The 22,800-nt window shown below is 52.2% G+C and overlaps 2 protein-coding genes across 4 annotated transcripts in view; one reads left to right on the forward strand and one right to left on the reverse strand.

Moving 5' to 3' along the window:
* Positions 1–2,314: 2,314 nt before the first annotated feature.
* The window catches only part of RNF40 (ring finger protein 40), a 29,592-nt gene continuing 9,106 nt past the window's right edge, over positions 2,315–22,800 (reverse strand). Inside the window, exon 20 of one of the 2 annotated variants that reach the window (XM_032460437.1) lies at positions 2,315–3,360. In XM_032460437.1, coding sequence (XP_032316328.1) covers positions 3,217–3,360 — 144 coding nt within the window. In that variant the 3' untranslated portion in view covers positions 2,315–3,216. Of the gene's footprint in view, positions 3,361–19,887; positions 21,147–22,800 lie in introns of those variants that run through there. The other variant, XM_006181499.3, reaches the window with a different exon arrangement.
* Positions 7,813–16,588, forward strand: ZNF629 (zinc finger protein 629). Of its 2 annotated transcripts, none has more exons than XM_014556567.2 (3): positions 7,813–7,999; positions 10,442–10,547; positions 10,703–16,588. In XM_014556567.2, exons 2-3 carry the CDS (start codon positions 10,475–10,477, stop codon positions 13,234–13,236), a joined length of 2,607 nt encoding a protein of 868 aa, XP_014412053.1. In that variant the 5' UTR covers positions 7,813–7,999; positions 10,442–10,474; the 3' UTR covers positions 13,237–16,588. The 2 variants fall into 2 exon arrangements, with proteins under 2 accessions (XP_014412053.1, XP_032316329.1); XM_032460438.1 differs by lacking the exon at positions 7,813–7,999 and adding an exon at positions 8,093–8,670.

A 22,800-nucleotide genomic window follows, 5' to 3' on the forward strand; every position in this document is an offset into this window, starting at 1 on the left:
TTAATCTTAGGGAAGGCTGCATATCTTTGGCTTCATAGTTCTCCTTATGAACCTGTTTTTGGAAATAAACCTACAAAGCAAAAGAAGAACCTCTCAGCAGTCAGAAGCCATTAGTCAAGTGATGATAACCTGACAAAGCTCAACCTCTAAGACACCCATAAGGAAAGTGGTGATCACTAGGAGCCCAGAAAGAATGGTTGTACTAGACTCTCATCATGTATTCTGCGAAAACAGGGATGGGGATTGACAGTGACCCAGTGCTCACTCATGCCGGGTTCTGGTCTAGGGGCTGTCATGATGGTCTTAGCAATATCTTTCTAGATATGACTCCTCAGGCAAGGAAAACAAAAGGAAAAATAAGCCCATGGGACTACATCAAACTAAAAAGCTTGTGTACAGCAAAGGAAACCACCAACACAATGAAAAGACAACCTACCGAACAGAAGAAGATATTTGTGAGTGATATATCTGATAAGGGGTTAATATCCAAAATCTATAAAGAACTGATACAAGTCAACAATAACAACAACAACTCAAACTATTTGATTTTAAAAATGGGCAGAGGAGCTGAATAGACATTTTTCCAAAGAAGACATACAGATGGCCAAGAGGCACATGAAAAGAAGTTCAGCATCACTGATCATTAGCGAAATGCAAATCAGAACCACAATGAGGTATCACCTCATGCCTGTTAGAAGGCAAGAAATAACAACACATATTTTTTGCCCTAGAAAAGAAGTATAACCATACTACAGAAAACATTTAAAAATTAAATCACTCGTTTTTCATCGGTTCCTAGTTCAGCCATTTTTGCATTTTATTGTATATGCTTCCTGTATTTTTTCCTAAGCTTTTTAGAAAAAACATAGTTGTAAGTTTTGCTTCATTGGTTTTAATAGCTGTATATACAGTTCCTTCTGTATTTACTATATATGCCGTAGTTTGCTGGCTCATTTTCCTGTTGTTGAATATTTACACTGCCTCAGTTTTTTGTTCTTATACATTACACTCTACCACTGAGCGATACTCTCTCCCCTGATCATTTATTTTGTTTTTTGTTTGTTTTTTATATTCCACATATAAGTGAAATCATACAATATTTGTTTTTTTCTCTGTCTGACTTACTTCGATTAGCATAATACTCTCGAGGTCCATCCATGTTGTCACAAATGGCAATATTTCATTTTCTTGTGGTTGCGTAGTATTCCATTGTATATGTATACCTCATCTTTATCCATTCATCTGTTGTTGGGCCTTTGTAAATACTGCCACAATGAGCAAAGGAGCGCCTGTATCTTTTTGAATTAGTGCTTTCTGTCTTTATGTATTTGCCTATTCTGGTTCCTTCATATAAACAGAATTTATAAAATACTGCAGCCTTTTATATCTGATTTCTTTCACTTAGCGTAATATTTTCAAGGTTCATCCATGTTTTAGCAAGTTATTTAGCATGTTTTAGCAAGTTACCATGTTTTATTCCTTTTATAGCTGAATAATAGTCCATTGTATGCATACAGATTGCATTTTATCCACTTATTAGTTGATGGGCGTTGAGGTGGTTACCACTTTTTGGTTATTATGAATAGTGCTGCAATGAGCATTTGTGTACAAGTTTTTTTTTGTGGACATATGTTTTCATTTCTTTTGGGCATATACTGGAATTTCTGGGTCAGATGTTAATTCTATGTTTAACTTTTTGAGGAACAGCTAACTTGTTTTCCACAGCAGCAGCAACACCATTTTATATTTCTACCAGCAATGTTACAAGGATTCCAATTTCTTCACGTCCTTACCAACACTGGTTATTTTCAGGTTTTTAAAAATTATTATTATTATAACCATCCTAGTGGAAATGAAGTGGCATCTCATTGTGGTTTTGATTTGCATTTCCCTAATAACTCATAATACTGAACATCTTTTCATGTATTTTTTGGCCATTTGGATATCTTCTTTGGAGAAATGTCCATTCAAGTTCTTTGACCGTTTTCAAATTGGGTTATTTGTCTTTATTGTTGAATTGTAATAGTATTTCCTATACTCTGGATACAAGTCCCTTATTGGATAGATGGATTGCTAATGTTTCCACCCATTCTGTGGGTTGTTTTCAACCTTCCTGATAGCTTCCTTTGATGTACAAAATTTTTAACTTCTGATTAAATCCAGTTTACCTATTTTTTCTTTCATTGCTTATATTTTTGGTATCATATCTAAGCAACCATTGCCAAATCCAAGGTCATGAAGATTTACACTTATGTTTTCTTCTAAAAGTTTTATGGTTTTAGGTGTTAAATTTAGGACTTTGAACCACTTTGAGTTAATTTTACATTGTATTTATTTTTAGATTCATAATTTATAACCAGCAGTTTTCTGTTTACCATACTGACATTGAGTTTCCTTCTCAGATATGTTTCTTTCAGTTAAGAAAAATGAGTCAAACTGAAAAGAAATGTATTAAATAAACAGTACAGTGGGTACCCAGATGTGGCAAAGATGTGAGTAAAACTTAGGAATCCCTGAGGTCAGACCCAGACAAAGGTGAGGGCAATTACGTAGGTGACATTGTAGTCAGGGAAGGAAGAGATAAGATTTAGCTGGATTTTGAAGGAGGGAAGCCCCTGACTTGGAGCTGGAAAATCCAAGACCCCCAGATCCCAAGACCTCACAGTTGCTCTGTGGCTGACTTGTTTGAAGTCCCATCCCCTCATGAGTATAAAGAGGATTAATACTGGCCTCTCAAAAGTTTTAGTAGGAACAAATGCCTTAACGGGAATGAAAGTAGCTGTTATAAAATAGTTACTCAGTGTGAGTTAATATAAGGACCTAGACTTAAATTGGCTAGCATTTGACCAGGACCTTGCAGACAGTCCGATGTGGACAGGAGGAGGGAAGTGTTCTAGAGGTGATGGAGGGGACCTGGGCTTGGTGAAAGGCCCAGAAGCAGGAAGGTCCTTACTCTGGGGCGGGGGAGGGCTGGGGTGGAGCACTTGGCACTGCATGAGGGTGGGGATTACCGAGGAGAGCGCTGTGCAGGGAGGCAGAAAGGCTGCTTTCAGATGGGGCCAGGCCCTCTGAACGTCACTGCTGTACAGGCAGAAATCTAGGTTCCTTGGGGTATGCCAGTGGTGCAATCAGGCTTCAAGTGTTTTGAGAGCTTGCTGATTTTTTAAAGAAGTATTCTAATATGTGTGACAATATAATACTCTCCTCTGTCTGTCTTCAGCCTCCTTTCCCATGCTTAGGCCACGGTAGAGCATTTGTTCCCAGGGCTGATGGGGACCTTTCCAGAAGGTTAGTCCATGTGTCACATGTGGGTAGGAAATCAGTTGAATCTGACTTAATGTGTCTTGGGTTAGGACATACCTGAAAAGGAAATCAACATCTTTTAATCCCACAATCTCCATTCCTAACCATATACTCTAAATATTTAACATTGAAAGTGTTGGGTTTTATTTTTTTCTAAATTAGAAATCATCAAACAGAACAAACGTTTACAAAGTTAAGTCTCCCTCTTACTCCCGATCCTGAGTCCTCCCTGGAGCAGCTCTTGTCTCCAGGCTCTTATGTAAACTCCTTCAAATAGTCAAGACATACATACACCAGTTATTTGTAGAGTCAGAGTTATATCTAGCGAACATCGGAGCTGCCCTGTCATTTTGCAGGTGAGATAACTGAAAGGCCCTGGGAGGTGAGTGCCTATAGTTATTTCAGATCATCCGTTCACACAAATATTTGGTTCCAAAACAGTATATATAGATTTTGTTTCTTTTCATTTATATTTCTATACATTAATTTTATTTACCCAGTGATACATGTGGATCTTCAAAAACTTAATCATAGGTATGTTAACTTTATAAAAACAAAAGTTCTGTAATTTCGAAAAATTTAAAAAAAAAACAAAAACCCTCTCTACTGAGAACGAGGACCGTGGAGTTGTTCTGAGGGCAAACACAGAGGGACTTCTAGGAAGACCCACAGGGCACCCAGTGGGTGGGGAGAAGCGAAGGGGGCTGGAGGCAGGACAAGCTGTTGGAAAGTCACTGCGATAATTCAGGAATGAGAACCAGGGGGCTACAGTGGCCCGGGGCAGGGGGCTGGAAGAGGTGGGCAGACTCAACAGGGGCCCCTAGGCCTGAGGACCTACTGGCTAAGGGGTGCAGAGGAGGGCACCCCCGGCCTTGAGGAGCAGGATGACTAGCTAGCGTGGAAGGAGATGAAGCTGGTGAATCTGGGATGACTGCAGAGTAGACGGGTCTGTTCGGCAAATGGAGAGAAAAAGCAAGGCCTCAAGGATGGGGGCAAAATAACAGCTAAGTATTTGAACTGACCACATCGAGTGGGAGATTTTGAGGAAGAGAATGGAACGGAAGGACTTGGTTCTGAGCCTTAGGGAACACTGGTGGTCAGGAGGCACTGGGAGGGAAGGACTTGACCTGAGAAGCCTTGGGGAGCCACTGCGGGTTCTGGAGCAGTTCTTGAGTCTGGAATCGCAGACTCTCAAGAGGCAGAAGGGACCTCCCAAGTGGATCCCTCCCTGGATCCACCTCTTGTCCCACATTTGAAGACTACATTCCTGAATAACAGCTCTCAATACACATTGTGGGCATGCACATCTCTGGGGAAGAAGGCCCCATCCTTTCCTGGTGGCAGCCTCCTGAACTGTGATTAGACAGCTGTCCTGGTGAGAAGGTGCCTGGGGCGGTGAGGTGAGTGGCCTCCTCCAGCCTCACCTTCTTAGTCCCTGCATCCTACCCTGAGAGCATCCATAGAACAGAGGATTGGAGGGTCTGGTCGTGGCCCCAGGTCCTCCCAGATTACTCAGGACAGGGTCTCCAGACTCCTGGCTCTCCTGCCCACCAGGCTGAGGGCTGCGCGCTGACGAGGAAAACTGAGGCAGAGGTGGCTAGAGACGGTCAGCTCTAAATTCTTGCATCATCTCATTTAGCCCTCCCTTCCCTCAGGAGCCAAGGCTCATTCTTGTTCTAAAGAGGAAGCCAAATCTCCAAGAGGCAAAGTGAGTTACCCAAGGCCACAATGGCAGTGAGGATGCAGCAGGGTTTGGACCAGGGTCTACCTCCAGGACTTAACTGCTCTCACAGCAACCTGGGCCTTGGGACACAAGGGCCTGGATTAAGGGGCCATGTGGAAGGCTGGTGAGCTGTGACCAAGAAGAACATGATAATGGGTTGGCCATGAAAGGCAGGGAATCAAGCCTCATCTTTCTAGGAATTCCCTTGCCAGGAGGGTCTCCTTCCTGGCCACTGTGCCAGCTGACTATAGGCAACAAGACAAAACACTGTCACCCACACTCAGGGTACCTGTTGCCTCTCCAGGAGCTGGACACAAGAAACTCTTTCTGGAGAATGGCTTGGTTGGGCAGGAGTGCCCTGCCCTCCCCAGTTCCTCTCTCCAGCTCCTGGAGCAAGACGAGGAGAGAATGGCAGGGCTGGGAGATTCACCCTGTGATCCTAGACAGACAGACAGACAGACACACACACACACACACACACACACACACACGCATCCAATCTGAGTGAGTCACGGTTAAGAGCCATGGTGGCTCTAAAGGCAGCAAGCCTGGGTTTAAATCCATCTCTGTCACTAGTAGGACAAGTGACTTACTCTATCCTCAAATAGTAATAATATTGGTTTCATGGATTGTTGTGAAGGTTCATGGAGTTACTACATGTAAACCCTTGAAACAGTGCCTGGCACGTAGTAAATAATAAATGGAACATTAGTGGACATCATCCTCCTATTTGTTATTCTGAATCTGGGGGACACAGACCAAGGGGTACAGAATTAATAGCTCCAGTTAAATGGGTGTTGGAGCATCAACAGTGAAAGATGATGAATATACTGAAACCACCTCTGAGCCTCATGGCTGGGGACACAATAGGAATGACAGGGACTGTGACAAACTGGAAAGCCAGCTCCCCCTCTAAGGAAGGAAACTATTGACCAGGCAGTTGTTGCCATGGGAAAATTTGGGTGATGCTGCCACATCTTTGGATATTCCAAAATTTGGAGTTTTATATGAAGTGTACTGATTTTTAAATGTGGCAATTAATTCAGTTTTTTAAGAACCCCAGAACTTTGTAGGCCAAATTAAACTCCTCTGTGAGCCTGCAGGTCAGGTTTTTGCAGCCCTTGGAGAGCAGGAGAGAGCCTTGAGGGCCCGCAGGGGAGCTGCCTGCAAATCTCTTGGATCCCCAAGTCGGCCTTCTTCTCACCTGTCTCTCAGGATGAGGGGTGGGAGAGTGGGGGTGTCCACGGACGAATGTGATTGTGCAGCCAGAGCCCGGCACTGGAGGCTCTGCCCAACTCTGCCCTGTCTGTCCAGCCCGGGGATGAATCCAGAAACAGATGGAAGAGGCAGGAGATGACTTCATTCCTTGCACTGGGCACCTACTACAAGCCAGTCACTGCTCTGGGCACTGCAGAGGCAGCAGTGATCACAAGAGGCCAAGCCCCTGCCCCAGCGGTGCTGACCTCATGGCCTGTGTGTGCAGGAGGGGCAGGAGGTATCAGGGGTGATACATGCTGTGAGAAATAGAGCAGAGGAAGGGGAACCAGGAGGGGCAAAGGCCCTGAGGTGAGAGGGAGGTGTCGAAGGTGATGGAAGCCAGGGATAAGATGGAGATACGCAGCTAGCCAAGGTGGCGAAGGAGACAGCGCTGATAAGTGAGCAGAAGTGGGGCCCAGTGGGGCCTCTTCTCCTGGTGGCCACTCTCTCTCAACCCCAGATGTAGGCCCCGAGCAGCTACATCCCCTTTCACAATTTCTGACAGTTTGTTCCTCCCCTCCCTCCCTCCCTCCCATCTCAGGATGGATAGTCCTTTTCACTCTCCTGTAATGTCTTTGTGTTTATCTCACACACACACAATCGAACCTCTTGAATTCCTGAGGGTAGAAAGCCTGTTTTTCCGCTCACCTCTGACCCCTCCCAACTTTATGTTCCCCACAGTGCCAGAAATAATACATTTCTGTACACAAATGTGTTAAACTGAAATAATGGCATGGCCTTAATTAAGCATGTTACCTTACTTCTCACACCTTAGTTTCCTCTCCTGTAAAATGGGGATAAATCACTCATAGATTGTAGTGAGGAGGAAAAGAGATAAAGGCTATAAAAACTGGGAGCCCAGATAACCTGGGCCTCGGGTGGTCACTAGTGTTTCCAGGATTTGGAAGGTTTCTCCTGCTCTGAGCTGCACTCCCCTGGAGCTCCTGGAAAAGGTTCTTACCTCCTCCCTCCTGCCACCATGGGGCCTCAGTCTCCTCCTCTGAGAGGAGCTAAGTGGGGAAGAGGGGCCAGCACACACGTCCCAGTGAGGATGGGGCCGCAGGGGCTACCACAAATCCTTCCTGGCTTTGCTGGTCCCCTCAGCCCGAAGTCTTGCTGCTGTGACTTATGTCACCTAAGCCATTTTTCAGTCTGTAGGGTGTTCCCTCTCCAGGTCCGCCCTGCCAGGCCCTGCTCCCACCTCACAGCCCAGGCATCCAGGCCCCATCCCTGGGTCTGAGTCCCAACAAAGGCAGGCCCCGAGGGACCAGCAGCCACCAAATCAGAGATAGGGCTTTCCGGGAGCAGCAGGCGGAGCCCCTGTGAGATGGAAGGTGGCCAGAAATCCGGACCCCCTCACTGGTATCTGAGTTCCCCCTGAAAACCTGCTCCCACTGGAGATGGAGAGAGGGGCGTCGTCTCAGCCACCTCTCTGCTACCCTGTCCTCTTTTTTTCCCAGGCTGTGGGAGGCAAAGGGTTAAATCCCATAGAGCTGATGCTCTGACTCCAGGCTAGAGGGGCCCGGGAAGCTGGGGTCACTTCCTGCTCCGTCCCAGTCACCCTGAACTGGTCCCCGGGTCCTCAGCCTGGGATCACCCCTTGAGAAGGACCCCAGAGTCCTCGGCATCTCGCCCGCCCCCCGAGGCCGGGCATTCAAGGGGTTAAGTCCCTTGGGGCTGGATTCTGCCTTCCGGCCTTTCCCAGACCCCAGAGCCGTGAGTTGGGGACGCCTGGGTTCCCGGGGGGTGGCCCGGGGCGCCCGGGACGGCCGCCGGGGAACAATGGGGCGCGGGAGGCGGGGGCCGGGCCGCGCCTGAGCCCCCTCCCCCGCCCGCGGGCCGCCCGGGGTAGGGGTGGGGGCCGGGCAGGGGCCGCGAGGGCCGAGGATTCTGGGAAGAGCGCGAGGGTCTGGCTGTGGGGGAGGGGAGGGCGTGAGCATTCTGGGAAGAGGGAATTCGGCCGGGGGGCTGGGGCGCCGCGGGAGAGCCGGGAATCCTGGGTGCCCCGGGGGGGGGTGGGGGAGGGGAGGATGCCGGGCACTGGGTTGGGAGCCGGAAGGAGGGTCGCGGGGACTGGCCGGAGCAGAAGTCCAGGGTCTGGTCTGGTGCGGGTGTCGGGGGGCCAGGGCTAGGGTGGCTGCATTACCGCAGCCGCCTCCATGTCAGGGTCACCCTGGGCCGCTCACCACACCTCTCTGTGAGGCAGCCTCCTCCTCTTCTTCCCTCCCTCCCTCCGCAGTGGGGCTGGCATGAGGTCCGAGGCCGGTGCAGGCCCAAGCACTTGCTTCCCTGGGTCTCCCCACTTTCATATTGCGTGTTGGCCTCGTCATTAACCCCTTCCCTTCTACTCTGGACTGCTGAGCTTGAATTTCTCCAGATGATCAAAGGTACCTAAGCCCTTACCTGTCCTCAGCAAACCCAGCAAGGCTCTTCTAAAGAGTCAAGCACCCCCTCAGCTGGGAAGAGGTCCGGGCTTCCACCTCCCCAGAGACACTTGCAGATGGGGGTGGGGAATTCTCATAGCTTAGGGAGCTGCGGCAAATGAAGAAATTCATTTACTTCCTAAAATCTAACTCCTATCTCTCCTCCTTGCTATTTGGCAGGGTTCAGCTAGCCCCCGCTTCACTTTGATTTCCACCTAGCTGCCTCCTCACGCGTCTCCTTGCACCACTGCCCCCATACACACAGTGTCCATCCCACCTGGCCACCCAAAGCCCACACCCTCCCCAGGGACTCTCTTAAGGGTCTAAACGTTGTGGGAAGTTCTCCTTTTAGCACTTAGCCCCTGTGGCCCTGTTCCCTCATCCTGGAATCATATCACCCTTTTTGGAGTGACAGCTGGCTATGTTTTACTTTAAACTGCTGCTCCTTTGGTGCCATCCTCTTTAAAGGCATTGGACCAAACAGGTTTTCTAAGAGCAAGGGGCATCTCATTCATTCATCTTTCATTCAAAATTTACTTTGCACTTATGTGTTAGGGATGGGATATGGCAGCAACAAAAACTGGGCTAGAAGAAGGGGTACCAGGATGGGAGTGATAATGGAAGGCTCCAGTGGGGAGTTCTCTGTTTCGAGTTCACAGAAGCAGAATGTCAGGATCCAGTGCCTCCTTTTACAGCCAGGGCAACCTCTTAGTCCCAGGCATTTCTCCCTCCCATTCCCATGGCCAACAGACTCTGAGTTTTCCCCAGCTGCCCACGTTTATGGGTTTCACATGACTCTCAAGGTCATCGCTCTCTTTCTCTCTCTCAGAGGCCAGGATAAGCCAGACATAGAACCTTGTGTTTCTGGTCTTAACTCTGCCACCTCCCAGCCTTTGACCTTGGAGAAATCTCCCTGGGCATTGATTCCCTAATCTGTACAATGGATGTCCTGATTCCTGGGTCTACCTCACAGGATTGTGGGGAGGACTGGATGAGCTGCTGAGGACAGCACAGCAGGCACTGCGTCAGCTGCCAGGTGGTCTCCATACACTTAGCCCTTCTCTCTTCTCCTTTCCATTTTCCTCTCAAGGTAGTTTCTGCAGAAGCCCCTGACAGCTTTAAACTGCCTCCGCCCAACTTCTGACCTTCTTTCTGTGCTTGGGTAACGGGAAAGTGCCCCAGCCTTTTGGAGGGCTCTGTCCCCTCGGGGAAATCAGAGCGGTTACTTTTTTTTTTCTTTTTTTAACTCCTTAAGTGTTCCAGGCAGTCTCAGTTCTCTGTTCACAAGGAAAGTTTATTGGTCCCAATTAGCAGCCCCATTAACGAGGAAAATTAGAGTCTTAATGAGCTTCCTCTGATTAGCAAAATAACAGGCTTCCCAGCCTCTGGGCATCAGAGGGGTGGGGTGAGAGCCTCTTTCCCCTTGTGGGTGTCAGACACCTCTCCAGCCCCCAGTCTGGGTTCAAAGGGTTATGAGTGATGAGCTTTTAATTACACTCTTAAATTCACCTACTTGCTTAGTTGTGATCTTAAGATCTGGAACAGGAATCAGGCCTCCAGGGGGAGGGGGGCCGCAGTGAGAACGAATGCCCAGAAAAATGGGGAGGTAGGAGACTGAAGTTCATGCAAGGAGGAATGAGGGCTGGGGGGCACGCAGATGGAGGAGTGGGGCTGGGGGAATAAAGGAAAGCGGGATGTCAGCTCTTATTGTGTGCTGTCTCTCTCCTCCCCCAAGGTCCCTGAACATCCGGCAATCCTGAGCTCTGGGATGGAGCCTGAGACAGCGCTGTGGGGTCCAGATCTGCAGGGTCCTGAACAGAGCCCCAGTGATGCTCAGAGAGGTGAGGGGCACAAGAAGGGACTGCAGTCCTGACAAGATAGTGGCCCCAGTTCAGGGAGGGGCACAGACTCTGGTGGAAACCCAGGGGAGGGAAGAGAGGCCCGACCCCATGTTCTGAAAGGAGATAGGGGCTGGAGACTCCCTTTCTCTCTGTAGGTGCTGAGAGTGGGAACGAAGAGGAAAGCCCTCAGCAGGAAAGTTCTGGGGAGGAGATCATCTTGGGAGATCCAGCTCAGAGTCCAGAATTCAAAGACCCACAAGAGATGCCCCTGGAGACACCCTCCCAGGATACCTCAGCCTCTCAGGACCCGCCAACCCCGCTGGGTCAGTCCAACCCCTTGGACCACCAGACTTCTCTGGACCCCACCACCCCCGAAGTAGTCCCGACCCCATCTGACTGGACCAAAGCCTGTGAGGCCAGTTGGCAGTGGGGGACCCTGACCACCTGGAACAGCCCCCCGGTGGTTGCGGCAAATGAGCCCAGCCTACGGGAGCTGGTTCAGGGCCGCCCATCCGGGGCCGAGAAGCCCTACATTTGCAATGAGTGCGGCAAGAGCTTCAGCCAGTGGTCCAAGCTGCTCCGGCACCAGCGCATCCACACGGGCGAGCGGCCCAACACCTGCTCCGAGTGCGGTAAGAGCTTTACGCAGAGCTCACACCTGGTGCAGCACCAGCGCACGCACACGGGCGAGAAGCCCTACAAGTGCCCTGACTGCGGCAAGTGCTTCAGCTGGAGCTCCAACCTCGTGCAGCACCAGCGCACGCACACTGGTGAGAAGCCCTACAAGTGCACCGAGTGTGAGAAGGCCTTCACCCAGAGCACCAACCTCATCAAGCACCAGCGCTCGCACACGGGCGAGAAGCCGTACAAGTGCGGCGAGTGCCGGCGGGCTTTCTACCGCAGCTCGGACCTCATCCAGCATCAGGCCACGCACACGGGCGAGAAACCCTACAAGTGCCCCGAGTGCGGCAAGCGCTTCGGCCAGAACCACAACCTCCTCAAGCACCAGAAGATCCACGCCGGTGAGAAGCCGTACCGCTGCACCGAGTGCGGCAAGAGCTTCATCCAGAGCTCGGAGCTGACCCAGCACCAGCGCACGCACACCGGCGAGAAGCCATATGAGTGCCTCGAGTGCGGCAAGAGCTTCGGCCATAGCTCCACCCTCATCAAGCACCAGCGGACTCACCTGCGCGAAGACCCCTTCAAGTGCCCGGTGTGCGGCAAGACCTTCACGCTGAGCGCCACGCTGCTGCGGCACCAGCGCACGCACACGGGCGAGCGGCCCTACAAGTGCCCCGAGTGCGGCAAGAGCTTCAGCGTCAGCTCCAACCTCATCAACCACCAGCGCATCCACCGCGGCGAGCGGCCCTACATCTGCGCGGACTGCGGCAAGAGCTTCATTATGAGCTCCACCCTCATCCGCCACCAGCGCATCCACACAGGCGAGAAGCCCTACAAGTGCTCGGACTGCGGCAAGAGCTTCATCCGCAGCTCCCACCTTATCCAGCACCGGCGCACGCACACGGGTGAGAAGCCCTACAAGTGCCCCGAGTGCGGCAAGAGCTTCAGCCAGAGCTCGAACCTCATCACGCATGTGCGCACCCACATGGATGAGAACCTTTTCGTGTGCTCCGACTGCGGAAAGGCCTTCTTGGAGGCGCATGAGCTGGAGCAGCATCGGGTAATCCACGAAAGGGGGAAGACCCCAGCCCGAAGAGCTCAGGGTGACAGCCTGCTGGGCCTTGGGGACCCTGCCCTGCTGACCCCACCCCCGGGAGCCAAACCACACAAGTGTCTCGTCTGCGGAAAGGGGTTCAATGACGAGGGCATTTTCATGCAGCATCAGAGGATCCATATTGGAGAAAACCCCTACAAAAATGCAGATGGCCTCCCCGCACACCCGGCGCCCAAGCCCCCTCAGTTCCGATCCCCCAGGCTTCCTTTTGGAGGGAATTCCTATCCAGGTGCTGCGGAGGGCAGAGCTGACCCCCCAGGACAGCCCTTTAAAATGCCTGACGGTCAGGAGAGCTTCAGCCAAAGGCTGGGGCTGCTCTCCTCCAAGTCCTACATCTGTTCCCACTGTGGAGAGAGCTTTCTGGATCGCAACGTGCTCCTCCAACACCAGCTCACCCACGGCAGTGAAAAGCCCTTTCTCTTTCCTGATTATAGGATTGGCCTAGGGGAAGGGGCAGGGCCCAGTCCTTTCCTAAGCGGAAAGCCCTTTAAATGCCCTGAATGCAAAAAAAGCTTTGGCCTCAGCTCTGAGCTGCTGCTGCACCAGAAAGTCCACGCAGGTGGGAAACCGCAGAAGAGTCCGGAGCTGGGGAAGAGCTCTTCTGTCCTCCTAGAGCACCTCAGGAGCCCCCTGGGGGCTAGACCCTACAGCTGCTCAGATTGTGGGGCCTCTTTCCTCGATCGCCCGGCCCTCATCCGGCACCAGGAGACCCACACCCAAGAAAAGTCCCCCAGACCTGAGGACCCCGTTCCAGAGCCAGCCACCCTGTCCACAAACCAGGAAGGTGAGGGAGAGGCCCCCAAGCCCCCAGGGAGCAGCAGCCACAGGGAAGGGGAAAGCCCCAAAACCCTCTTGGAAGAAAAGCCCTATTTGTGCCCCGAGTGTGGAGATGGCTTCACAGAAGTTGCTGCTCTCCTCCTCCATAGGAGCTGCCACCCAGGGGTCACCCTGTGAAATGGGTCTGGAGACCAGGGGCCTCTCTCTCCCGAGAGGAACACTGGATTGCCCCAAAAATTCTGTGGGGAAAGGAGGAAAACCCTATCAGATTGTAGAGAAGAGGATAAAGAACTGTGGGTAAAAATAGCGCTTTTACATCCGTGATGAGATACCCTTTAAAATTGTTGGTGGGAACCACTTCTTATGAGGTAGTAGAGAAAAACTGTTGGGTTAGAAACCCTATAAATACGTAGGGAAAAAAAAAGCCCTTTAAGTCTGTAGCAGAAAAACCCTATAAACCATAGTGGATAAAAGCCCTATTAATTGTAGGAAGAGGTCCCAATATGTCTCTAGACAACCCTATAAAACTGTATTGAAATCCTTGTGAAACTAAAGGGTCAGGGAAGTGCAGGGAATAGGACAACAGCATTGATTAGGGAGGAGTGACCCTTAGAAGGTATAGAACCTCCCACGAACTTGCTCCACAGCGTTCTCTCCCCCTGGAGTGTGGGAGGGAGCCTGTGTCCCAGAACCCTGGACAGTTACACTGAGGAAAATGCTCAGCTGGGGAGGAGTGTGGGAATTAGGTGGAACGGGAAAAGGAAGAAAACAAAGAGAAGAAAATAAGTGATGAGGAGCCCTCAGACCCACAGAAGAGAAATGACCCAGGAACTAAGAGAAAGTCCAGCTCTTGGCAATGGGGGCTCCTTGTGGTTGGAGGGCAAACTTAAGACGATTATGTGTGTTAGAGGAAGAGGCCCGTGGAATTCTGGATCAGAAAGAACCCAAAAATGGGGAAAGAAAAAAATGCTAAACCTTTTTAAAGGCTAAAGTTTGGGATGCATACAAGCCTCAAGTGTAAGAAAAGTAGGAAACCACCACAGAAATTCGGAGGGAAGAGTGGGGGGATTTGTTAGAGTGCTTTGAGGAAAGCAAACCAAGGTGGAGAAGCTGTTCAGATGGAAGCCAGCAAACTCCAGGCTGCCCAGTCCTCCCTGTAGCTTGTTAAACTGCAAGTACAAGCAGATCCCAGCTCAGGCCGCCAGGGTTTCCCCTGACCCCCCACCAGGCAGGACTTCCCTCTCCCCAGCCCAGCTGGGGAGGTCTACTCTGAGAGGCCTCCAGGAATGGAGGGTCCCTCCTGCACATTCTCAGGTCTCACTGTCAGGAGGTTTCTCCTGAAATTAACTGCCACCAGTCTTCCTGCAGTGGCAGTCCGTTTCCTCAAATTCTGTCCTCAAGTCGGAGAGGGAGAACCGCTGCTAGTCAACCTCCAAAGAATAAAGTCCTTCAGAGACTCAAGGCCTGTGTGTGGTTAAATACTCCCTAGACTTCTAAGTCAAGAGAGCCACGTGTGGATTCCCTCTGGCTACAACGGACAGCAAGTCAACAGAATAATGAGCTCTGATTAGCCAACATCCTCACTTCATCTGAGCTGTCAGCAAGGCTGCTGGCAGGATGAGCCAGCGTATACGCAGTGATGGGTGTCCAGACACCCAACAGACTGGACCATGAGTCTCTGAAGAGTATATGGAGGCCTGACCACCTTTCTCACCCTGGTACCCTGAGCCCTCTGAGGCTGTAACAACCCAGTTCGACTGTGGTCTTGGAAAGGGACATATTCCACCCACTTGGCTCCTCTCCTTAGCCAGAAACCTTTAGAGGGAAACGGAAAGATGAGAAACACTCCCTGGCCAGGACTGGCCCCTGTCTTCACACCACACATAGTGACGTACTTTCATTAACCCAGCCAAACCTGCTCACGTGACTGGGAGTGTGTGTGGCGGGGGAAGACTGTTGTCCTGTAAGATGGTTAAAGAGAGAAAACTCTTGAAACATCTGTAACAAGAACCCCACCTAACCCTGGAGACCCTTAAAGGAGAGGACTCCATCCAGTACTGGGTTCAAAGGAAGTGCCCACTGAACCCACGCTGGCCCCAGGAATACACTCTGGTCTTGGAGTAAGAGAACTGAGATGCCAGGTGAGGTGGCCCTTCGGGAGCTGCATCCCTGGAGCGAGTGCCCAGCTTCCTACAAACCTGTGGAAGAGACCTCTAATTCCATTACCTAAAAGTTCAAAAGGTAAAAGTCCTTCGCCCTTCATCTATCCTGTCCCCAGAGGGATGACCCTCAAATTCAAAGATCAAAATCTAGAACACTGTAGGAGGGAAAACCTAGGCCTGCTGGGGAGAAGGAAAGGTCAGGCCTTGGATGACTGCGGGGAGACCCTTGTTAACATCAGCATAAAGCCCCACCCCACCCAAGTGCCAGGTTGGAAAGCACCGCCGAGAGGGGAGAAGGAGCCTGCCTGCCTCTACTGACAGCGTCAACCAAGGAGGGGGTCCTTCCGAGACAGAAGAAGAGGAGATCATTCTCTAAGCAGGTTTTTCCCCTCCATGATAGCAGAAACTTCAGCTGTAGAGACAAAGCCCTTGTACAGCTAGAAACAGACCCCCTTGGAAACAGGTCTGAGGAATCTGTTTCTGATGAGTCCTAGAGAGCAGCCTTTGGGACTCGGGGGCCAGTCCGGGGGGAGGTGGTCACTGTGATCAAAGGCCGACCGTAGGCCTATTGAGGACTAGAGTGTAGCATACGTAGTAGGATGCTCGCATGTTGTAGGGATGGGTGAGGGCAAGGGGTCTTGGCTCCGGTACTGAATGGATAATGTGGACACAATTAGTTGGGGTCTGGGGATTCATAGGAAGGAAAGGGGCAGAGTTGGAGACCTCTGGGGTGTGACGTGTTCTCTGTTGCCCACCTCCCCGAACTCCTTTAGCCAGTTGCTTCCCTCCTAGAGTGAGCTACATCTTGGGAGGAACTAAGCAGGGAGCAGGTGGGAGACCTGGCAGTGTCCAGAGTCCCTTTGACCAGCTCAGGCCAAGGCCCAGGGGTCATGGCACTTTCCCACAGGAACTGAGTCTGGAAAGCAGAGTGTAGCCAAACCCCCTTGTCCAAGTCCATGCAGGCCTAACTCTTCAGAAGTGCCCAGTGGAGAAGCCCAACAGACAGGGTCACAGTGTCATTGGTGAAAGCAGAGGGGAGAATAGAATCTGATCTGAGCTTAGGGTGAAACTTGAAACTGCTATGGATATGGAGGTCAAATGAGAGCTCGAGAGAACTGGGCATGAATCCTGAATGGTGAGGAAACTTGAAATCATCACCACAAGAGGTGGGGTCCCATGACATTCGCCCCTGAGGTGAGCAGCCCCCAGACTTCTTTGCTCCCCATTCGGGAAGCCCCACTCACCTGACTTGTCCCCCTGGAGTGAAGAGAGGCCCCACTTTTGAGTGTTGTGTGTCAATAACAGTGTTGTGTCACCGGTGGTCATGTTGATTAGTTAAAGAGAATAAAGGGAATAAGATTTCCCAAGTGTTTTCTGTCTTTCAAGCCTTAAGCAAGCTGAGAGCACCTGTCCGCTCCCAGGGCAGCGTCCAGGTGTCACCTCAAAGGCACAGCCCAGCCTGAGGCCACCCTTGGAGCCCTTTCCCCAGGTGCCCAAATGCTGGTGGGAGCCTGAGGGTTTATGGAATTTTAAAATCTGTACTCATGGGAGATAGAGGGAGAAACGTGCTCAGGTGGCAGAGCCAAGCAGCATTACGTGCCCACTTCTGGGTGGCTGCCTGGTGACTGGCACTGGCTGGCTTAGTGCCTCAACACCTGCACCTCCCCAGACTGCCACAAGGGAAAGTGCCTAAGATCTAGCTCCAGAAGCTAGCGGCCACTTCCCCTGGTTCACCTGGGCCCTGGACCTGGCCTAACCCTTCCTTTAGAACAGAGCCTCCTAGGCCCTGAGGAGAGGTGGGTGGAGACCTGGCTTATGTTCTCACTCAGGATGTAGCCCATGAGCCCCCAGTGTATGAGAGAGTGAGGCTAAGAGAAGGGCAGCCATTTGCCTAAGATCTACTGCAAGGTGGTGAGGGAAACCAGAATGGCCAGGAGCAAGCTCTGTACCCGACCAAGCCTGTCCTCCCCCATCGCTGGGCCTGCCTGGGCCTGGCCTGGGCTCCTCACTGTCTGGGCCAGATGGGGTTGCTCCACTGAATCCTCAATGCAGGCTTGCCTCAGCACTATCTCTTGGGCCGAGATCTGGCTATGGCCTCTAAGTGGCTGCTTGAGATCAACACCTGCTCTAACCTGTTGCCTGCCTCTGCCCCAGTCTGCTGGGGGCCTTCTGCCCCAGCCAGGAAGCTGTCTCCCCACCTTCCCTTTACCTCTCTGATCCAGGCTCCCAGGGCAGGCTCAACTGTCTCTCCTTCCCCTTCTCCATCTGGAAAGCAAGGGGTGGGGAAGTGGGGAAGAGAAGAGGGACTTGCCTTTCACATAGAGGTGAGTAAGGAAGGCTGTTCTCTCTTCCCTGTGTTTCCAGCCCTGGGGACACTGAGGGACGTCAGCACAGGAGTCATCAGTAAAGTGAGGAGGCTACAGGGGAAGAATAAGCACTGGAGCACATTGGTACATACTTACCAGAAGGGGCTGTGGACCCAGATGTGATGCCTGCAGTGGGTCGGGAAACTAACTGAGGAAGTCACCTGAGGGTGAAGGCTGCAGGAACAGGAAACAGTATATGTAGGGGCCAGGGTAGAGTGGGGGATAGAGGGTGCATAAGATAGGTGTGGGCTTAGAGCACTGAGGGATGGGAATTGAGATAAGGTAGAGAGCACAGGCTATAGAGTGTGGAGCATCTTGTTTGAGTAACTTGGGGAAAAGGGCACCATTGGGGGGATTTTTAAGGAGAGTGGCATGATCCTAACCTCCAGCCATGAATGGTGGTTATTTACCAGGTCTGGAGCGCAAGAAAGAAGTGGTGCTGGAGGAGTTGGGCCTTAGCATCCTAGCTGTAGCCATGGTCCTGGATAAACACACCCAAGGAGAGAGTTGGAGTAGAAAGGAGAGGATCAAGCTTGTGGATGCAGAAAAAGGGCCAGCAGAAGATAATATGAGGAAAACCAGTAGAGTGTAGCACTACAGGACCCAAGGGAAGTTTTAGAGAGAGTGGTCAACCTCAAATGCCCCACTGAACCCTGTGGCCAGTTAGACAGCAGCCTTCATTCTGGCTAAAAAGGTACCTTTGTCATTGAGGCCAGTATCTGCTCACCCTCAGAGGCCAACCAAGGTCAGCATTGGTCCAGGAGGACCTTTGGCCTGCCCATCCCAAGGGCCCAGGGTATCACAGCCACTGAGGGAGGGCTACAGGGGTTTGTAAAGGATCAAACATCCTGTATGGAGGGACCTGACCAGCCCCTAAGGCAGATCTTCCCAGCACTGGGCGGTCTAATTGCAAACAAAGATTTATGGAGAGTTTACTCTCTTACTGCAGCATCAGTGCTTGATGTTCCTACTCAAATTCTGGGATCTTTATCGCACTCTCTTGGGCTCCAGCTTGAGAAAATGGTTCGATGCTTACTTTATTAAGCGTGGGAACTCACGAGTTTTTAGCTCCTCTGGATATGGAGAGGTGTTTGGGGAGGTGATGCAGTCACTTGCATTACTAAGGAGCCCAGTGAAGGTGACTCCTGGGAAACAGGGCAGTGCTCACAGAGGATTGGCTGACCCCGACCGGCTCCCAGGCGCAGCACTCCTCTCAGAGACGGACCGCATCTCTATGATGCAATACGCTGCGTTTTTCCCAACCTGACTACCACTGCCCGGGGCCGCGGACACTTCCTCGGCCGGATGCCAACCCCCGCCGCGGCCAGAGCTTCGGCAAGCGTGCCCACTGCCGCCAGCCCTGCGCCAGAAGTCACCGTAGCCCGAGTCTCCGCCTCCAGTCCGACCTGGTCCAGGGGCTGCGGACCCGCCGAAACTTTGGGCACCAGGTGGGGCCCTAAGGCGGACAACGCCGCGAGCCCCCGCGAAGGTGCTACCGCCGATAAAGCTGCGGGAGCGCGCAAGGGCATGACTGCTGACAAGCCGGCAGCGGCTCCCGTGGCCATGGCTCCAATTCCAGCTCCTGTTTCGGCACCAAGCCCGGTCAGCACCGGCCTGAGCGCGAGCCCCAGCGCAGCCTCGGTGAAGGCTCCGCCCGCGTACCCGACAGAGCGATGAACCCACAGCGCCATTCGACACACGGTTCTCGAAGACATGGCTAACAGCCAGCACAAGTTGCAATGAAGGAAGTCACCCGCTGAGATGTCCTGTCTGTCCGTCCGAGGGGGAAGGGGCGGGTAAAGCCGTTGGGGAGAGACTGGGTCCAAGCCTGCCTCTGGCCAGCACAACTGGGAACTCGGCTCTTACCTCGGAGAATCTAGTCAGCCGGTGCCAATAAGGGACTACATTTCCCAGGATGAACCTCGAGGCTCCCAGCATCCCTGTAGCCAATGACTGCGGAGTAGGGGGAGCGTGGTGAGCCCGTGAGGAAGCGGCCCGCCAAGTTGTGACGATGCAGGGAGTGTCAGCCCCTCCCCGTGGGAACAGGAGAGGTCAGCGGGCTGCAGCGGACTGACCACGACACTTTCTCCTTGTAGACACGCCCCTCCCAAGGGCCCAGTCCGGGAAACCAAATGGCAGTTAGGTCTAAGCATAACTAGTCGTTGGAGGCGGGCAGGACCAGGGTATCTCATTTGTGCAGGCCCTCCAGGTTCACATGTCAGCCAGGGGAGCTTGGGGAACAAGTTTTAACAGCCAAAATCCAGGACCACATTTAGGGTAGGAAGCCTGGCTACTAAGACTATAGGCTGAGTTGGGCGTTTATTCATAACAATTAACAGCCTATACAAGACATTTCTAGAGCAGGGGCTGTGGGTCCGAGTGGACCCTTGCACCTGTTCAGCAGCTCCACCTTCCAGGTCCCTGTGTACTGCCTTTACAGCCCATGGAGTTTGCTTGGGCAGGCAGCACAGGAAGCATCGTGGGTACAGGCTCAGTCACAGGGTGTTAGGTGAAGCTCTTCTACCTGGAATGATCGGAAGTTGGCCCAGCAGCCAGTTTTTCCCTTTCCCTCCTGGGAAGTTATGCCCCCACTGCAGTTAATAAGGCCACCAGGATGAAACGGTCAGGGTTAGGGACCCAGCAGAACCTTGGGAAGCATTGAGGTGGGTGTAAGTGGGCCTGTGAGCAAAGTAGAGATTGGGAGGGGTCTGATTAGAATAGAAACTGATGAGCTTGGTTCAGCACTCCCAAGATGAGGGCAAAGTGACTGCAGCAACCTCAGAGCTTCCCAGAGGAAGAGGATGGTGCCCTCACCAAGGGGGTGCTCTTAGCACACAAGACCAGACCAAAACCCCCAAGGAACTCCACAGGAGGGAAGCTCTGCCCAGGTTTGGGGAGCACTAGGTAAAGGAAGTTTCCCTGGGCCCCAGGGCCCAGTCTTAGGGCAGCGAGCTGGGGACCTAGCCCATCCCTGGTCCTCACTTGTGGGTAAGCAGGTAGTGAGCCTTCACTTGTGTGAGAAGTCACAGCCCGGAGAATTTCCTTTAGGGCTGAGATGGGCCTGTGGAGACAGTTGAAGAGTTGGGGCCAGCTTCCAGGAAGTTCAGCTGAGTGCTCTCTCTGGGCCCCTCACAGCAGACCTTTCCTGCAGGGTGAGTGCTCCCTAGGCTGGGGCTCTGACCTTGGGGAAAAGGTGGAACTGAGCTTGGCTGATCCCACTCCCACTAGCATGCACTGGGGCCCCTGAACCAACTATGTGGGGAGGGGATAGGCCCACAAGGTCCGGAATGGAGAGTGGGGGCCCCTGGGTGTGGGGTGGGGAGGGACTGGAGGCACAGCCCCCAGGGTCCACGGGTGTTCCAAAGTCCCCTGAGTTACAGGTTCAGCTGATGTAGACACGGTGGAAGTCGTGGGCACCAAAGGCTGCGTTGCACTTGGGGCACTTCCTCTGGCGGGCCTCATAGCGGCCCCGCACACACTCGAAGCAGAAAACGTGGAAGCACTTGGTAAGGACTGCATCCTTCTTGCGGGTGTTACAGCAGGGGCAGGTCAACCGCGCCTGGGCCGGGCAAAGGCATCAGCTCGGGAACAATCCTGACAGTGCCCAGATCCCAAGATGACAGCAAGAGGCAGTCCAGACTAAGCCCACCACACAGCAGACTGCATCTAACTCTCACCATGACCCTGGGACGTGAGGATGAACACTCTCCAGAGGAAACTGAGGCTCAGAAGCTGAGGTCTTGAAACTACGAAGTAGCACAGTCTGGACTTGAAAACCCAGGCAGTGATGGCCAGGGGTCAGATGTCCCCTCTTAAGGTCAATGACCCACAGGCTCCAGCCTGAGCTCCTCTGCCCTGTGGTTCCATCTCTTGCTGCTCTGGCCTTCTCTGGCAAAAGCCCAATCCTGGCTTAAGCCAACAGCCTACCTTCTCCCCACCTGCATCTGCTAAGTCACAGCTTGGCATGGCAGTGCCACTAGAAACCTGCTGTTCTCAACACTCAACTGGATCCCTCCCTAGTACTGCCCAGAGATCCAGCTTTGGGTCCCTGGATTCATTTCTCTCTGTTGAGGGTTTACAAATCTCCCCTATTCTAAAACTTCCCACCTGCCACCAGTTGCCTCCAACTCCAGACAGGAAATTCCCACAACTCAGCATTCCCCAACATTCATCCTCTGCCCTGTTTGAAATCCCAGCCCAGACCACCACCTCAGCAACTCTCTCCAAGCATCGCCTCTTCCCTAGCTCTCAGAACCCATCAGCATTTGACAGGCTCCAAACTCTGTCCCTTCTCAGAAACCCTTCCCTTCTCCCCATGGATGCCTTCAGCTGTCTGTGTCTCTTCAAGGCCAAACTGCTACAAAAGGTTGTCTATTTACTGACACACCCTCCACTCTCTCCTCACTCCAGTAGGCGAGAGTCCAGGTGACCTGACATCCATCTCCACCCAACATCCATTCCCACCAAGACTGCCAAATACAAGAGGCGTCTTTAATCACTTGCTTCATTTGCCTTCTGGGCAGCTCAGACTCAGCTCAGCCCTGCCTCCTTGAAAGTCTTCCCCAATCAACTCCCTCTAGATCGCTCTCCTTCCCCCTGAACCACAGGCTTCTCTTCCTCTGCCCATCATTTAAGCTTTGAGGTTCCTCAGGGAGAGTGACCTCTGTTCCATCTCGTACCGCAGACCCTTCCTGGGTGACCACATGTGGCTTCCACCTCTGCCTATGCAGACAATTCCCCAAACCCTTCTCCAGATCAGCCCTTCTGCTTTGAGTGCCTTCCCAGAGGGCCTCTCAAAAAGTCCCGCAGGCACCTTATTCTCAACATCCTTGAGATGTCACTATTTGGTTTAAAACCCTTTGATGTCTCCACATTGCCTAAGGATAAGTCAAGTATCTCAACAGGGCTTACCTTACTCTTCAGGATCTGACACTGCTCAACCCCCTCCAGGCTTGTTGCTGCCCACAAAATCCACATTCTGACCTTCAACTCTAACTGTCCAGTTCTGTCTTCCAGCACACTTCTCTCAACTAGAGGCTACCACCCCTGCCTTTCCCTTTGCTGGAACTCTCTCATCCCTATTCCTCACAGCTAACCCTGACTCATTCTTCAGTTTTCCTTTAGATGATATTCCTTCCAGGAAGCCTGCTGACCCCCAGGGCTGTTAAGGGCCTCCCCTGAGTTCCCACAAACCCCCTGGCCTCTGTCATCAC

The sequence above is a fragment of the Camelus ferus genome, chromosome 18 (genome assembly GCF_009834535.1).
Source record: "Camelus ferus isolate YT-003-E chromosome 18, BCGSAC_Cfer_1.0, whole genome shotgun sequence".
Lineage (NCBI taxonomy): Eukaryota > Metazoa > Chordata > Mammalia > Artiodactyla > Camelidae > Camelus > Camelus ferus.

Bases quoted from the DNA above. Each gene is read 5' to 3' on its own strand.
- ZNF629 (XM_014556567.2), top strand. From the start codon at position 10,475: ATGGAGCCTGAGACAGCGCTGTGGGGTCCAGATCTGCAGGGTCCTGAA. The intron at 10,548-10,702 runs GTGAGGGGCACA...TTCTCTCTGTAG, and splicing joins CCCCAGTGATGCTCAGAGAG to GTGCTGAGAGTGGGAACGAA.